We start from the raw sequence: 15,957 nt of genomic DNA, 5'->3' as shown, positions 1-15,957 counted from the left end.
CACATTGGTGAACTAGCAAAGTGCCTCCCAGTACACATAAACCAAAAAAAGAGTTCCCTACCTTGTACTGGGGTCAAATTGCAGGTAGGATCTGACCCAACTAATACTAACAAAGGGCAATACAGGATAGTGATTAAGAGCTGGCGCTCTGGACTCAGACAGATATTGGTTCATAGCCCAAGTGCACCACCTTGGGCTTATTACTAGCTGCATGGTGTTTGGCAATTTACTTAACCTCTCTGTACCCCAGTTTTGTCTGTAGAATAGTAATAGCACAGTACCTACCTCACACTGTTCCTGTGAGGAATGAATGACACATGTAAAATACTTAGCATAGTGACCCACATATAATAAATGCTTGATAAATATTTACTTTTATAATTTTAATGAAGTCAGGTAATAGGGGTTAAGAGCATGGATCCTGGAGTCAGACTGCCTGCTTTATAATGCAGCTCCATCACTTAACAGCTGTGTGACTCTGAGCAGGTTTCCTGACCTCTTTATGGCCGAGTTACTGCATGTATAAAATGGGTGATAATAGCAGTCTCTCCCTCTTGGTGTTTGTGTGGATTCAATGAGATAACATATGTAATATACTCAGGACAGCCTGGGCACATGGTATTACATGTATAAATGCCCACTACTATTACTATGTCTTGGTTCAATGGATTTATCAACAATCACTTCAATTCAATGCTCAGCATCTTGCAAGGTAAATAGTGCAAAAGTAGAAGATATAAAGATAACTTTTAGCAGCTGACTGTAGAAAGGACAACACAAGAGCACAAATAAGTAAATGTGGGATTACGTGGCATAGCCTATAAATGCAAAGTAATGTCACGTGGAGCAGGGTGAGCCAAAGGATACTAAACAAAGATGATAGGTCCTAAAATAGACCTGAAACAAACGCAGGATTTAGACTTAAAAGATATTAGTGGGCATTTTAACCCATATCAAAGACTTAAACTTGGGGGACAGGCCAGAGATGAAGCTCACTTCTGAATTGAGATTAAGACTTATGTTTACACTGGCATCTACAGCTACCTACTTGCAGCCAGAAAAAAATCCCTGGTCAATCCAAATATGAAGAACAGGAGGCCTGACCACAAAGCACATAGAAAGAGGGGGAAGTAGAGATCAGATCTTAGCTCTGTTTGGTATTAGGCTCTTGTTTCCGGTTTTATTTTCTATTATTTGGTTTGAGCAGAAAGAGGGAGAGAAAAACTGGTCTTTCTCCACTGCCCTGGGCCTAACCTGCCTCATCTGGCCAGCCTTCTCCCATCCTTTCTATTCATCCTGAGAAACTACAGGGAGTGATCAGTTCTGCTGACTTCCAAAACAACAGATGAGGAAATAACAAAAGAGGGGGATGAAGCCAGAACAATCTATTTGAGAACACTTTTAGAGTAGAATAGTCAATTTTAGATTATACTCAGGAAAAGGGTCTCAGAAAAAATAATCTGACATAGGAGGTCACCTAATACCAAGTTACAGAAATTTAAGAAAAGTCTCAAAGACAAAGATTAAGTAAAACAAACAAGGTTACAGAAGAAGGCCAAGGCTAGAGAGAACAAGGAATCCTTAAGAAGAGCTGGGGCAACTTCCAAGACATACTGCAGCCCTCCACTAGATCCTCTGCATTAACCCACTTCCTTCAGAGCCCTTTCAGTCTGGAAAATAAGCTCTCAAACTTCTCCCATCACACTTTGTCCTTGGATTCTTCTACGTTTACCCATTCATCACTTCTTAGTGACACCTAGTGGTATAATTTGGACCACAGCCCTGAGTCAGGTCCGTTCACAAGGAGACTATAGAAAAGGATGAAAATCCCATGGCTGCATAAGAACAATCAAGTACTGCGCAGGATATGACCTCAAATACAATGGTTTAAATAAATCTTGCTTTGTTCAATGCTTTCTTGATGTTGGCTTTCGTAATCAAAACTTGAACAATGTCAGCAGCAGTAAAATGACATTCAGAGAAAAGCCTGCCAGATGTCTCCTTGCTATCAATGGAAAATAGTGGGATAACCCACACCCCCTTAGACACAAATTACTTCACCTGATGCTCTGTCCAGCTGTTTTTACACAGAAGTTGAGGACAGGGGAAACTCAACGCCAAAAGGGAATGTTTTCTTTAAGTTTTCTAGATGAGTTATGCAGCTCAGTGATTCTCAACCCTGAATGTGCAGTAAAATCACCTGGCTGTAAAGCAAAATCACCTGAAGAAAGTTTAAAACAAATAGAAGTGCCTGGGTCTCACCTTCAGAGTGAGTTAACTGGTCTGAGATGGGAACTAAAGTCACCTGTATATACAAACACATGTAGTTGTGTAATTGTGGCAAGATACAGTGCCCCTTTGTAGTTAACCATTCCCCCATTCCCAGGCAACTGCTCATCTGTACCCTACATAGACCTGTCTTTGCTAGAATGTAACAGAAATGGAATCATACAGTATATACCCTTTTGAATCTGGCTTCTTTCACTTAGTATAATGCCTTTGAGATGCATCCATGTTGTTACATTATCAGTATTTTGTATATTGCTGAGTAATATTGAAGATTATGTGTGGACCACAGCTTATCCATGCCCTGTTTTTGCCCCAGGTTTTAGTAATTATGAATAAAGGTACTATAAACATTCATGTACAAGTTTCTATGAGAACATAAGTTATCATTAGTCTAGAAATAAATATCTAGAAATAGGATCACTGGGCAAGATGATTAACTCTTGGAAACCACCAAACATCGGCCAGGGCCCGGTGGTTCACGCCTGTAATCCTGCACTCTCGGAGGCTTAGGCAGGAGGATAGCTTGAGTTCAGGAGTTCAAGACCAGCCTGAACAAGAGTGAGACCCCTGTCTCTACTAAAAATAGAAAAATTAGCCAGGTGTGGTGGTGCACGCCTGTAGTCCCAGCTACTTGGGAGGCTGAGGCAGGAGGATCACTTGAGCCCAGGAGTTTGAGGTTGCTGTGAGCTAGGCTGATGCCATGGCACTCTAGCTCAGGCAACAGAGCAAGAGTCTGTCAAAAAAAAAAAAAAAGAAAGAAAGAAACAAACAAACAAACAAACAAACCACCAAACATAGCTTGAGCCCAGAAGTTTGAGGCTGCAGTGAGCTGATTGGGCCACTTCACTCTAGCCTGGGTAAGATAGCAAGACCTCATCTTTTAGGAGGGAAAAAAATTGAAAACAACCCCCACAAAACCACCAAATAGTTTTTCAAGGTGGAGGTACTATTTTGTATTCCTACTTGCAATGCTTAAGAGTTCCAGTTACTCTGCATCCTTCCCAAGCACTTGGTATCATGAGTTTTATTCTAGCAATTCTAATTGATATTTATCAGTCAAGATTTTTAAAAAATGCTTTACTAAAGCACAACACACAAACATAAAAGTACACAAATCATAATGTACAAATAGATGAATTATCACAAAGTAAACATCTCAATGTAACTACCATGAGGTTAAAAACAAAACAAAACCCACACTATCAGCATTCCTGAAACCCACTGTGCCCCCTTCGAGTCAGTAAGCCCTTCCCTCCACCAGATAAAGTGACTACTATCCCGACTTAACAGCACATATTAATTTTGCCTGGTTTTGAACATTATATAAATGGCATCATATTCTATTTGTCTGGTTTCTTTCCATCAATATTATGTTTGTGTGGTATAGTCATGTTGTTATATATGGTAGTTCATTCATGTTCACTATAGTGCTTCATTGTAAGAATATTCCACAGTTTGTTTATCCATTCTATTGATGGACATTTGGGTTGTTTCCCTGGGAGTGAAAACATTGTGTCATGAGCTATACATATGTTCAACTATAACAAACAATGCCAAATAATTTCCCAAAGTAGTTGTACAAATTTATACTCCCACCAGAAGAGTTAAGAGCACTACTTGTTCCATATCCTTGCCAATACCTGGCATTGGCAGTCTTCAATTTTAGCCATTCTGGTCAATGTGTAGTGGTATTTCATTGTGGTTTCAATTTGCATTTCTCTGATCATTGAGTCTGAACGCTTTCCATGGATATTGAACATTTGGATACAACCTTGTGTGAAGGGCCTGTCTCTTGCCTGTTTTTAAAATTAGCTTGTATCTGTCTTTTTCTTACTGATTTGGAGTTCTGTATGTATCTGAGTGTAAGTCCTTCACTGATTATAGTATGTAGTTAACATCCTCCACTCTGAGTTTGCCTTTCACTCTCTTAATAGTGTCTTTTGATGAATGGACATTCTTAATTTTATTGTGCTACCATCAGTTTATTTTTAAAAAGTACCCCAGGTAAGGGCAAAAACTGGAAACAGGGTTGAAAACCATTGCTGTAGTTGTTGGAAGACCAGAATATGAACTATCCCAAGCAGCAGGGTTTGTTCCCATAGAGTATGCTCACCAGAGACTTCAAATGCTAGAGCCCACAGAACAACAAAGGTAGGAATCACCAAGTAGCAGGTGAAAATCAACAGGAGAGGAGGGGAATAATGGAAAAGGCTCAAATAAGACACATCTAAGCCTCTAAAGCACTTCGCATTGTAACTGTGAAACAACTGATTTTACAGAAGAGCTGGATACCAATACAAAGGGTGGATCGTCTGAAGATCATCAATTACCTGAAACCTATACAACCAGAACCATCCTCATATTGTATGCAGAGTTAGCTGTTCTCCATGGTTTTTTTCTTTAATTTAAGCCAATTTTAAACCAAAATAACATTTGGTGCAATTTTTGTACCTATACTTAAAGCTCTCACTTTCTGGTCATTCCAGCAGTTGAAAGAGACTATGATGAGAGAACACAATTCTGAGTTTTGAATTATTAGAAACACCTAATTCTTGAAAGAGACTTGGCAAATGACTTCAAACATGACTATAAAAATAACAATAATATCCTGCAGCTGAGATGCAAGTCCTTTATCAGCAGAAGAGGGCTGCCATAGCATCATGCCACGAAGAAACCAGAAACCTTTCTGAGCCTCTGCTATGCCAAAAAAAAGAGGTAGGAGGTTTACTTGTAAAAATTGTTCCATCAAAACACCCCAGTCCTAGCTTCACTCAAAAATCAGTTACCTCACTTCAAACAACTAAAAGTAGACCTACCATTTGATTCAGCAATCCCACTACTGGGTATCCACTCAAAGGAAAAGATGTCATTTTATCAAAAAGACACATATACTTGTACATTTATCACAGCACAATTCACAACTGCAAAGATACAGAATCAACCTAAGTGCCCATTTTTATGAATGGATAAAAAAAAGTGGGGGTATACACCCCCCCATGGAATACTACTCAGCCATAAAAGAGAATAAAACAATGTCTTTTGCAAAAACTTGGTTGGACCTAGAAGCCATTAACCTAAGTGAATTATCTCAGCAACGAAAAAACAAATACCACATGTATTCACTTATAAGTGGGAGCTAAATGATGGATATACATGGTCATACAGAGTAGTATAATGGACTTTGGGGACTCAGAAGGGGAAGGATGGGAGGGGCTTGAAAGACCAAATACCACCTGTCGGGTACAATATACATTATTCGGGTGATGGGTACACTAAAAGCCCTGACTTCCCCACTATACAATTCATCCACATAACAAAAAACCACTTGTACCCCTAAATCTACTGAAAGAAAAAGAAAAAGAAAAAAAATCAGTTACCTCACAATCACAGCTAAAAGATTTAAACCAATTGTACAGAAAAGTCTTAGAAAAATTAGGAACCTAACTTTCTTCTATTTAACCTGACTGAGACCTGAGAAGAGAGTCCTAACAACAGCCCTAGAAAAAAAGAGTGCAAAGCAACACTGGAGAGTGAGCCCATAGCAGTCATGATCTGTCACTGGCATAGGCTGCCTCTGTACTCCTGTGGGTGACATTCAAAGAACACTAAAATTGGTCAGCTGGTGGCTTCCCAACCTATTGAAATCTGTTAATCCCATAAATGGATCACATCCACACTGCACATAAGGAGAGAAGCAGGAAAGAACTCACCTCGATAATACTGTAATCCCAAATCTCATATAGTCAACTTGGATGAGGAAAACATCTTTCCCTAAGGTTTTTTTTTTTTTGAGACAGCGTCTCACTCTGTTGCCTGGGCTAGAGTACAGTAGCATCATCATAGCTCGCTGCAGCCTCAAACTCCTGAGCTTAAGCGATCCTCCTACCTCAGCCTCCCAAGTAGGTAGAACTACAGGTACACACCACCACACTTGGCTAATCTTTCTATTTTTTGTAGAGACAGGATCTCACTAAGTTTCCCAGACAAGTCTCCAACTCCTGGGCTCAAGTGATCCTCCTGCCTTGGCCTCTTAAAGTGCTAGTATTACAGGCCTGACCTACCTTACATGGCCCTTAACGTGTTTTGATGTAAGCTATTATAGAGGCTTTAAAACCTTGCAGCCAGAATACATAATTAATTTTTTTAAATCATGAAGCCAGTATAATAAATTGCTTATGTACTTTACTGGTATTTGACAACAGGGCATAGTAGAGAAACTTACCTGAGTTTAAGTCCTGGCTCACTTACCCACTCACCAGTTACAGAGACCTTAGGCGAGACAGTTTATCTCTCCGGGCTTCATATTCAACTGTCTACATAAGGAGTTAAACTAGATAATCTCAGTGCCAATTTCTCCTCTGCTCATGGTGCCTTGCTAAAAGTGCTGAACCAATTTACTTAGCATTTATATACTGTCTCCTTCCACATATTGTCAACTCAACTCTGGAGCGGGAATTCTAAGCTGTTCTCCACCAGCTTAAATCTAGCAGTTTTACGCATGCAAAGTGAGGCTGCTGGGCAGGCCTGTGGGATATCCTTCCCTTCTAATAGGTACCTTTAAAATCCTTCTAGCTAGGCCAGTGAAGCAGTGTGAAATGGTGCCTGAAGACATTTATACTTCCTAAACCTTAACTGTTTGCATTAGAATTTCTCTCACCTCACAGTCTGTATTTTCATTATATTCCTGGTTGCTGGTTTATCTGCACTTTAGATACTCTCTAATCGCCGGGCTTTATGTATGATTTCACCTCCCTTAGAACATTTACCACTAAACCAGTGGTTTTCCAAATTGTTTAAAGCAGAAAAAGCATTTATTCAAAGGAAATCATCAGAATACCAATATGGAAAACAGGTTTTAGAAATGGGGAGGGGGTGTTACTCAGATTGAAAGGATCATGACGAAGGGAAGGAGCTAAGTGCAATCAGCTCAGTTTCTCCCTCCTCCCCTTATCTGCTGAGTCACAGGCGTACTCTAGGAGCTTCAGCAGATACCCAGGGTCTGTGGATCTTCACCTTAAGAAGGGCTAATTCTCCCAGTCACTTAGTCTAGTTTCTGGAATAGGACCTACTGCCCCAATTCAGGTGTTCCCTTCACGGTAACAAACTTCAGCCCAAATCATGAGAAATTATTTTGGCATAATCTAATCTCTGACAGTATATAGCAGTAATTGCCTCTGGGAAAGAGAATTGGGTAGCTAGGGGAGAAGAAGATATTATTATAGTTTGGAATTTTGTACCATTAATTACCTATACAAAAAAAAAAGTGATTTAAAAATAAACCAAAAAAAAATCAATAAATGTCATCAGGCTCCTGTGAATTCCTGTACCTTGTTGTCCATAATGGTCCACTGGCCCTCAGGATTCTGCTTCAAAACACAGTGGTTTCGAGAAATCATCAGAGGGCAGATTTTTGACACCAGTTGGTACGTGACACCAAATCCTCGTCCTACAGTCACCTAGGAAGACAACAATGTTAAGAAACACAGTCAGTCATTGTACTGAATCTAGTCATCTAGCAGTGTGCACAGGTCCTCCCATAGAATGCAAACAGTTTATCTGCTATCTCCTCTTCAGTGTCATGGGAGCCACCAAATAAGAAAAAGCCAACAAGTTGTGATGAAAGAAAGCTAAAAGGAGTTACCCATGGAATCTCAGGGTTGGGAGGATCCTGAAAGGTCATCTGGTTCAATTACCCATGAGATGGAGAAATTCTTTCTACACATCCCCAATCAACCCATCTTAAACAATGTCACAAACTACAGCCTGTATACAAGGCAGGCCCTCCAATTTTTTTTTAATGGCTCTGAATTGGCATCTTTCTCCCTATAAATTCCATCCACTGGCACTGGCTCTGCCCTGGACACCATCAGAAAATCCCCATTCCTCCTTCCATGTCACAACTGTAAAGTGACTGAGTCTTCTCTGCCTCTGTATTCCCAGTTACTTCAACCTAACTCCCAGGGCAAGGGTTTGAGTCTCTCTGCCATTCTAATGAGTCTTTGAAAGGACTCCTGGTTTATCTCTTTTCCTAGACACATTAAGAAAAGTAAACTTAATTTCTATTAAGCAGTCAAATTCAAGTGTCACTTTCCCAGTTATAGTTATTATTGCAGCATATAAATTGAATTAGCTTTCATAGCAGATCTAGTGCACTGCCAATGTACTCTCAGACTTAAGAATGATTAAATTTCTTGGTTTCCTCCTCCTCCAAGAATTACTATGATAAGTCATGTCTCATCCATTTTATACTTAACCAATAAAGAAAAACTTGGATTCAAGTGCAGGACCTTAGATTGGTTCCTATTAAATTTCATCTTCTTAGTTCAGCCTATCACACCAATTTATCAAGACCCTTCTGAATTTTTAATCTGCCATCAGACTAGACATACTCAATATCCTTCCAGCTTTGAGTCACCCACCAAATTAATATGATGCCTTCTGTACCTTCATTCAAGACACATAAAAATACTGAAATGGGATGTAGCCAAAGGCAAAGTTTTCAAGAAAGCTTAGTAAACATTAACCCACATGATCTGGATATACCTTCAACCAGTCTTTGCATTCAACAAAGTCTTTGCATTGAGCATATATTCTTCATCTTATCCACAAGGACAGTATGAGAACCTCTGGAAAAGGTTGAAAGGAAGCCCCAATTCACATCTATCATACTTTCCTGATGGACCAGTCTAGTTCATAACAACCCTGTGAAGGAAGGAAATGAATTCTTCTGAGATCCAAGTCTTAGAATTCCTGGCTTATTCTTCTCAGTGTACAAGCTACCTCTTTAATGACCCATATATATCACAAACTTAACTGGGAACATTAAACAAAAGTCTACGGTTTTCTAAAAACTGCCCTCTTTGCTCCTTTTGAAAATCTTTCAGAATCATGCTTGTCCTCCTCAGTTGCTCAAAGACCACCATGACTCCCTCTGACCTAATCTACTCCTCCCCACAAAGTCTCATCTCAGTAATTAACACTACCATCCAACCAAGTGCTCAACCCAGAAGCCATCTTTGATTCACCTCTGTCCCTCATCTCCCCATTCAATTCATCAGTCAATTCTACTGGCTGTAATTCAAATATGTTCTAAATCTGTTCATTTCTATCTATAGCTACGACCTTAGTCCAAACCACCTGGCCTCTGTTTTTGCTCCCGCTCTAGTCCCCCTAAACTTCACATAGCAGCTAGAGTGAAAATGTAAAAATTTTAAATCAGATCATTTCCCTTCTTTCCTTAAAACTCTCCAATCATTCACACTTCTTCCCATGGCCCATAAGGCCCTGAAAGTCCTGAGCCCCTCCACCTGCTTAGTCTGTCTCTCACACCATGGTGGCAATACTAGCTGCTTCAGCCACTCAAGTCTTCTTTTTGTGCCTTAACCACTCCCTCCCCCCACCAGTTCCAGCCTGCCCGAGGGTCTTCTCCTTGTCCCCTCTACTAAGAACACTCTTCTCTCAGATCTTTGCATGGGTACCTTATCTTTCAAATTTCAGCTACTCATAAGCCTACTCTGACTACCCTTACCTAAAGTTGCTGTCTGCTTCCCCTCATCACATTTCTACAGGTATAGGATGAACTTGTAACAATCCAAAATTATCTTGCTTGTTTTACTTTTTTCCCCCTCCCACTTACCAAAACACAAATTTCATAAACAGGGACTTTATTTGTCTTATTTACCACAGTATTTCTGTGCCTGGCATGGTGTTCAGTAAGTACTGCATTTGTAAATGAATGAAAGAATAAAGAGATCTTGTCCATGGGTCCTCCCAGATTCCAGAATGGGCATTTTTGCAGGTCAGAAGTTGTAAACTATATTATTACCACTACAAAATAGGAGCAGCAGCTAGGGACTCTTATTAAAATCTCACTTGTTCCCTTTAAAATGTTGTGGTGACCACTCCACCCAAACTCTGAGTATGAGGTTTTTCAGTTCTTTGACAGTTTGCCAGAAATTCCATTAATTATATAAGTTCTTCTGAATTAATACATATATCCTTTAAAAATAGAATGCTTAAGGATTTATCTGTCATCCATATTTAGCAAAAATGTCCATTTAAGTATTTATTTCTCATAGAGGAAGTATTACATTTTCCACTTTAATACTAGAGGGAGACAGCCAGACTGCCATAGTAGGTAGCCGGGAGAAAATAGTAGAGAAAAGGTAGAAGAGTGCCTTTTTCCGAAATTGCCTCCGACAGATTCTGAACCCAAGAAAAAAGAAACATTCTCTTTCATGCTTCCCTTCACTGTCTGGTCCTAGAATTTATCTTGGTACTACTGAAATTCTACCTATACTAAAGTTAAAGAGTACCATGCATGAGCTTATGTGGAAATCTTAGCACCACTCATAACATTAAATTTCCCATGGGAACTGAGTGCTGACAAACTGTCAACCCATATGTTAGGGGTTGTTTCCATTTACAACAGTTTTGCAAGTCTTTGAGCTTACTCACATTATTAATTTAAAAGATCATCTTGTCCTTGTCCACCTTCACTAATGCTATCTTTTTCCTCCTAGGCATGACTCCTGCTGTCTCCCAGATGACTAGTAAATACTTCAGAACCATCCTTTCCTCGGAGCAAAAAGCTTCACAAAAACCAAAGACAAAAAAAGGGGAAAAAGAAAAGTACTATGGGTTTTTCCCCAAAGGCCTAGATATTCACAGTGCCTGGGAACTAGCTAATTTGTAAATCTCTACTTATTAGTTTTTCCACCAAACTCTAGATTGGTTCAAGAAGTTTAAGGACACTCATTTAGGCAGACAATTTACTGAGGATTCTCTTCACTGCAATGAGAGAAACCCTGTTTTATTATTTTATCTGCAACATCTGAGACTTTGAGAACTGGAAAGGCAGGGAACTGATCTTACTTTTCTGTTATAACTAAAAGATATCAACATGCCTTTCAAAATCTTGTGCAAACCTGCTTTTGTTATGGTGTGGGGACCATTATAATACAGTAAGTACAACTTTATCTCTTGGCTTTGATTCAGACCGCTGCTTCTACACACTGCAGGCTATGCTCCAACTACTGCCTAAGACCTGACATTGCAGACAGCCAGGCCTGGCAGGCTTCTCCTCCCCATAGGCCCCTGAGGCACTCTGCCTTCTTCCCACTGTGCCTTTATCATTCTCTGGGTATGGGTCTCTCCCCATAGCATGGCCCCACACAAAACTATCCAGTAGTTTAGAATATGTCTAGGAATGCTGTGCAGTCCTCTTGCACTTGCTACAGGTGCTTTAATTCTTTCTCCTCATCATACCTGGCCAAGATAATACTATTACCAAGCTATTCAGAGGAATATTAAACCACAGCAACTGAATCTGAAAGAATGAGTTAACACTTCACCACTAAGTTAAGAGTGCAGTGCATGTGTAGGGATCAGATTAAGTAATGTATGTGAAATAACTTATTTTTGTGTATAACTGTATTATTCGGGTTATTATTCAGGTGTTAGTGTCTCAATTTGTTAAAATTCACAACAACACATGCTTTTGGAAAAGGCCATACATGGGAAGGTCAGTGCTCAAGCTGAAATAATGAATGCCTAATGTAGACTCTTAGGCACTAATACCTGGATAAAAGAGGTGTCTGGGGGCAGAGATGTCTTCCTGGTGCTCCTCAAACCACAGCACACATGTAACCCTTTATAATGCCCCCAATCTCGCAACATTTAAGGCTGGACCTGAATCCCTCTTCTGATTTGAGGAACCACTGCCCCAGGATATTACTAATAATCCACATCTTGGCACTTGATCACACAGCCCACATGGATGTTCTTAGATTGCTTCATTGTATAAACCCTTTCCCCATTCAAGCCCTAAACTCTTAAGAGTGCAGAAGTTATTTGTCCCTCTCACAGTAAACCAAACAACATAAGTACTCATTACTATTAACAAATACCTTTGAGACTGAGACTGCATGGCTTATAGGAAAAATGTAACTAAGCATACATGATAGTCAAAACACTTCTTTAATTTATAACAGAACGACCAACCACCCACCCACTTTCACTGCAAGAGGAACCTTTCATACAAATTATTTCCAAAACTCAAATGGTTCCACTCGCCACAAGCTCGCCCCTGACCCAGTTCTCCTTCCCAAACTGATTGCAATCTAACTCTCCCTCCCTTCTCTTCCCTCCCCGTCTCTAGAGACTCCGCCCCGATCCTAATGGGTCCCCAACTGGAACCGTACCTCACCTTTCCTTTTCTACATTTTTAAAAAATTATGCACTTATGACTGCATTAACAAAGATAATAAGCAGCCTCTAGAGAGAACTCTAAATCTCCACCCCGGGCCCCCCTCAAGGGGTGCCACCTGGGCTGTACTCGGGGGTACCAGACTCACAGGATAAAGGTGGCCCATCCCAAAGTGCCAATTTCCTTCAAAGAGTTGGAAAAGAGGAAGACGTTTTTACATTAAAGTCTGAGTATTTTAAGAGACACAACCCACAACTCAAAATCGTTTTCAAAACGAACTCAAGAAAGTTCACGCCCTCGGCAGCCCTTCCAGGCTCCGCCTCAGACCCTTGGCGGTCGCGGACTCTGCTGTGAGTTGGGGCAGCTCTGCCTCGGTTCCTCGGCCCCAGGCTGGGTACCGAAGGGCTTCGAGCGACCCAAACTGCGGCTGTCCCAGTTCCCTGTCCCCTCCTCCTTGAAACCCCAGCATCTCTTCACATCCTCTACACGCCCGTCTTGCTATGCCCCTCCACTCGGCTCCTTCCCACAACCCCGACGCCTGCCCCGTCTCGTCCTTCAGGCCCAGGCCTCTTTCGAAAGGGCCATCTTCCTACCTCTTTTCCCTCGGGCCAGGGCCTCGGTCCCCACCCCGCCCGTTGAAGCCCTCCAGGTCTCCCCAGAACCGAACTCTACTTTCTCCCACTTGGTTCCTATTTCTCCCCAAACACCTCCCACCTCAGACCCCCACAAACGCTCGCCCCAGAACCAGACTTTCTCCCTTCTCACTCTCAGCACCCAGCTTTCACAACTCGCTCCTCCTCCCAGCTCCCACTTCTTCTATTCCACCCATCCCACCCACCCTAACGCCTTCGCTCCCTTCCCCCAACCCAGCGTCCACCAACCCCCGTCCCTCGTCCCAAAGGGACCCCTACCCCCCCCACCTCGCGCCCATCCTCCAGCAGCAGCCACTCGGCGTTCATCCCTATCCGCCGCAAGCACCAGCTCCGGCCACCGGGGCGGTCTCCCGTGATCAAGAAGCCTGGCTCGCCCATAGCCAACTCGACCGTGGGCGGCGGTCACCACCGAACGAGCCCCCGACCTGGGTTCCGGCTGCCTCTTCGCTGCCTCGCGGGCGCCATACCTAAACGACAGACAGAAGCAATCGCCGCGCGCTCGCGATCGATGCGAATACACTCCCTGGCTGCGAGCCCGCCCCTCAGCGGCAGGGAAGCAGGAGCACTGCGCTTGCGCGAGAGGAGGGCAGCGGCGGGGCGGGGACGGTTGGGCGGGGAGAGGCTCTAATTTCAGGTAGGGTGGGCGGGGCCCGAGGGGCTCTACCTCTCCGCCCCGCCTTCCTTAACCCTCTCCGGAACCACCGCTCCAGTCCTAGCCGCCCCAGACTGAAACTTCTCCTTACCTTTCCTCTTCTTAAAAAAATTTTGCTTTATGACTGCATTATGATAATGATATTCATGTTATTTAAGCAACTTTAAACTTTCCATAATTTTTTAAGTCTGTTTATTGTTACTAAAACAGCATCTATTTTGCACGACCTCCTGTTGTTACCGAATTCTTTAAAAAATGACACTAGGCAAATCTATTCAGAAAGCACAATTACCTGGGGCTAGGTGTGGGAGTGAGTATTGAATGTAAAAGGGCTTGAAGGAATTTTGGGGGGGAAGGGTAATAGAAATGTTCTAAAAGTGGATTGTGGTGATGATTGCACAACCCAACCGTATAAATTTACTAAAAAGTCATTGAAGTGTATACTTCCAATGGGTGAATTTTATGGTGTGTAAATCATCCCCAAGCTGTTAATTTAAAATTTTTTTTTAGAAAAAGCTCAACCTCTTTCCTTGGATTCTCCAGTATAGTGTGATACCTGCTACCTCTAGTGACTACCTCTGATAGCTCAGTGCCCCCTTTTGTCTTTTGAGTTTTCCAATACCTAGTTAAGAATTTTCTTATATTAAATTCTGTCAGGAGAAAATGTATATACTAAATGAATCATACAAAGTATAATAGTAAATGGCTTAACGTTTATTGAGAGCTAAGTACTAGGTAGGCCAAGCACACTACATACTTTATCTTATTTGTTCCTCACAAACAGTATGATGATGGTGGTTACAATTATAATTCCTACTTTAGGGATGCTGAGAAAAGAGGCACAGAGATGTTGAATAATCTTCCCAAACTAACAAATTAAATGATGGATTGGGTCTGTTTCCAAAGCCTAATTTCCTAAGCATGGTTGCAGCCTCAACCTGGAGCATTTTGTCTGTGTGGCATTCTCAGATCAATAACTTCAGCCCATGACATCACAGAGGGTCAGGAAAATTGGTGGTACCCACAGCTGCACTCATGGAGGTGATTCCTTATGACATATATGGGTGCCTGTTGGTGCCTCCACCCCACCTTAGCATTCTGTCCCAGGTGTAGTAGGTGCTCCTAGAGGCCACCCTGACAATTAGTCTGTGTGTCTTCTTAGGCTCCCCTTGGCTGTGATAGATTCTCAGACTTGCTTTTGATTACCTTGACAATTAGAAATACTGGCCAGATATTTCATAGAATGTTCCCTCAATTGGGATTTGTCTGATGTTTTTCTCTTAATTAGACTGGGGTTATGGGTTTGGGGGAGGAGGACCACAGAGGTAAAGTGCCATTCTCATCATGTTATATCAAGGGTGTGTGCGCTCAACATGAATTATCATTGTCGATGTTCACCTGGCTGACGCTGTGTTTGTCAGGTTTCTCCACTGTAAACTTACTCTTTGGATACTCTTTCCATACTGTACTCTTTGGAAGGAAGTCATTCCCTTCCCAGCTTACACTTCAGAAAGAGGGAATTATGCTCCATTTTCTTAATGGCAGAGTCTCTGCATAAACTATTTGGAATTTTTTGCACAGGAATTTTGTCTCTTCTCCCCTGTTTATTTATTTTGATTATTCAAGTTTGATTATTTACAAATGAGTATTCATTCATATATTTATATCAGTATGGACCTATGGGTATTTATTTTATACTTTGGGTTATAATCCAATACTGCTTTATTTGTTACTCAAATTGTTCCTACTTTGGCCATTGAGAGCTCTTTCAGTTGGCTATGGTGTCTCTTTGACATACTCTCATTATTGTGTTTTACTGGGCACTTCCTTACTTTCTGGCACAAGATGCCCTATACATAGAATCAGCCATTTCTGCAAGGAGCCCTGGTTCCTTTTTTGGGAAGATGGCATTAGAAACCAAAATCTGGGCACTAGGTGCACTCGTTGCTACTGGAATGTTGTTGCTTCTAGGCCCTCTCAGCTGACAGGGCAAGTAAATATATAGGTGAATACTAATCCCTCTATATACACATATTTATGAATATTTATGCACGTGTGTATATATATATATATATATACACAAACACACATATATACACACACACATATATATATATATATATATATATACCTGTAAGCTAAACATGAGTTCATCC

General features: G+C 41.4%; 1 protein-coding gene across 2 annotated transcripts in view; it reads right to left on the bottom strand.

The window, feature by feature from the left end:
- RNF8 (ring finger protein 8) overlaps positions 1–13,605 on the bottom strand; it is a 29,201-nt gene extending 15,596 nt beyond the window's left edge. For both annotated transcript variants that reach the window (XM_069487848.1, XM_069487847.1), the window contains exons 1-2: positions 13,417–13,605; positions 7,617–7,745 (exon numbers count right to left, since the gene is read on the bottom strand). In XM_069487848.1, coding sequence (XP_069343949.1) covers positions 7,617–7,745; positions 13,417–13,527 — 240 coding nt within the window. In that variant the 5' untranslated portion in view covers positions 13,528–13,605. The remainder of the gene's footprint in view (positions 1–7,616; positions 7,746–13,416) is intronic.
- Between the last annotated feature and the right edge of the window lie 2,352 nt (positions 13,606–15,957).

This window comes from Eulemur rufifrons, chromosome 15, assembly GCF_041146395.1.
Source record: "Eulemur rufifrons isolate Redbay chromosome 15, OSU_ERuf_1, whole genome shotgun sequence".
NCBI lineage: Eukaryota > Metazoa > Chordata > Mammalia > Primates > Lemuridae > Eulemur > Eulemur rufifrons.
This window is presented reverse-complemented; position numbering and strand designations above follow the sequence as displayed.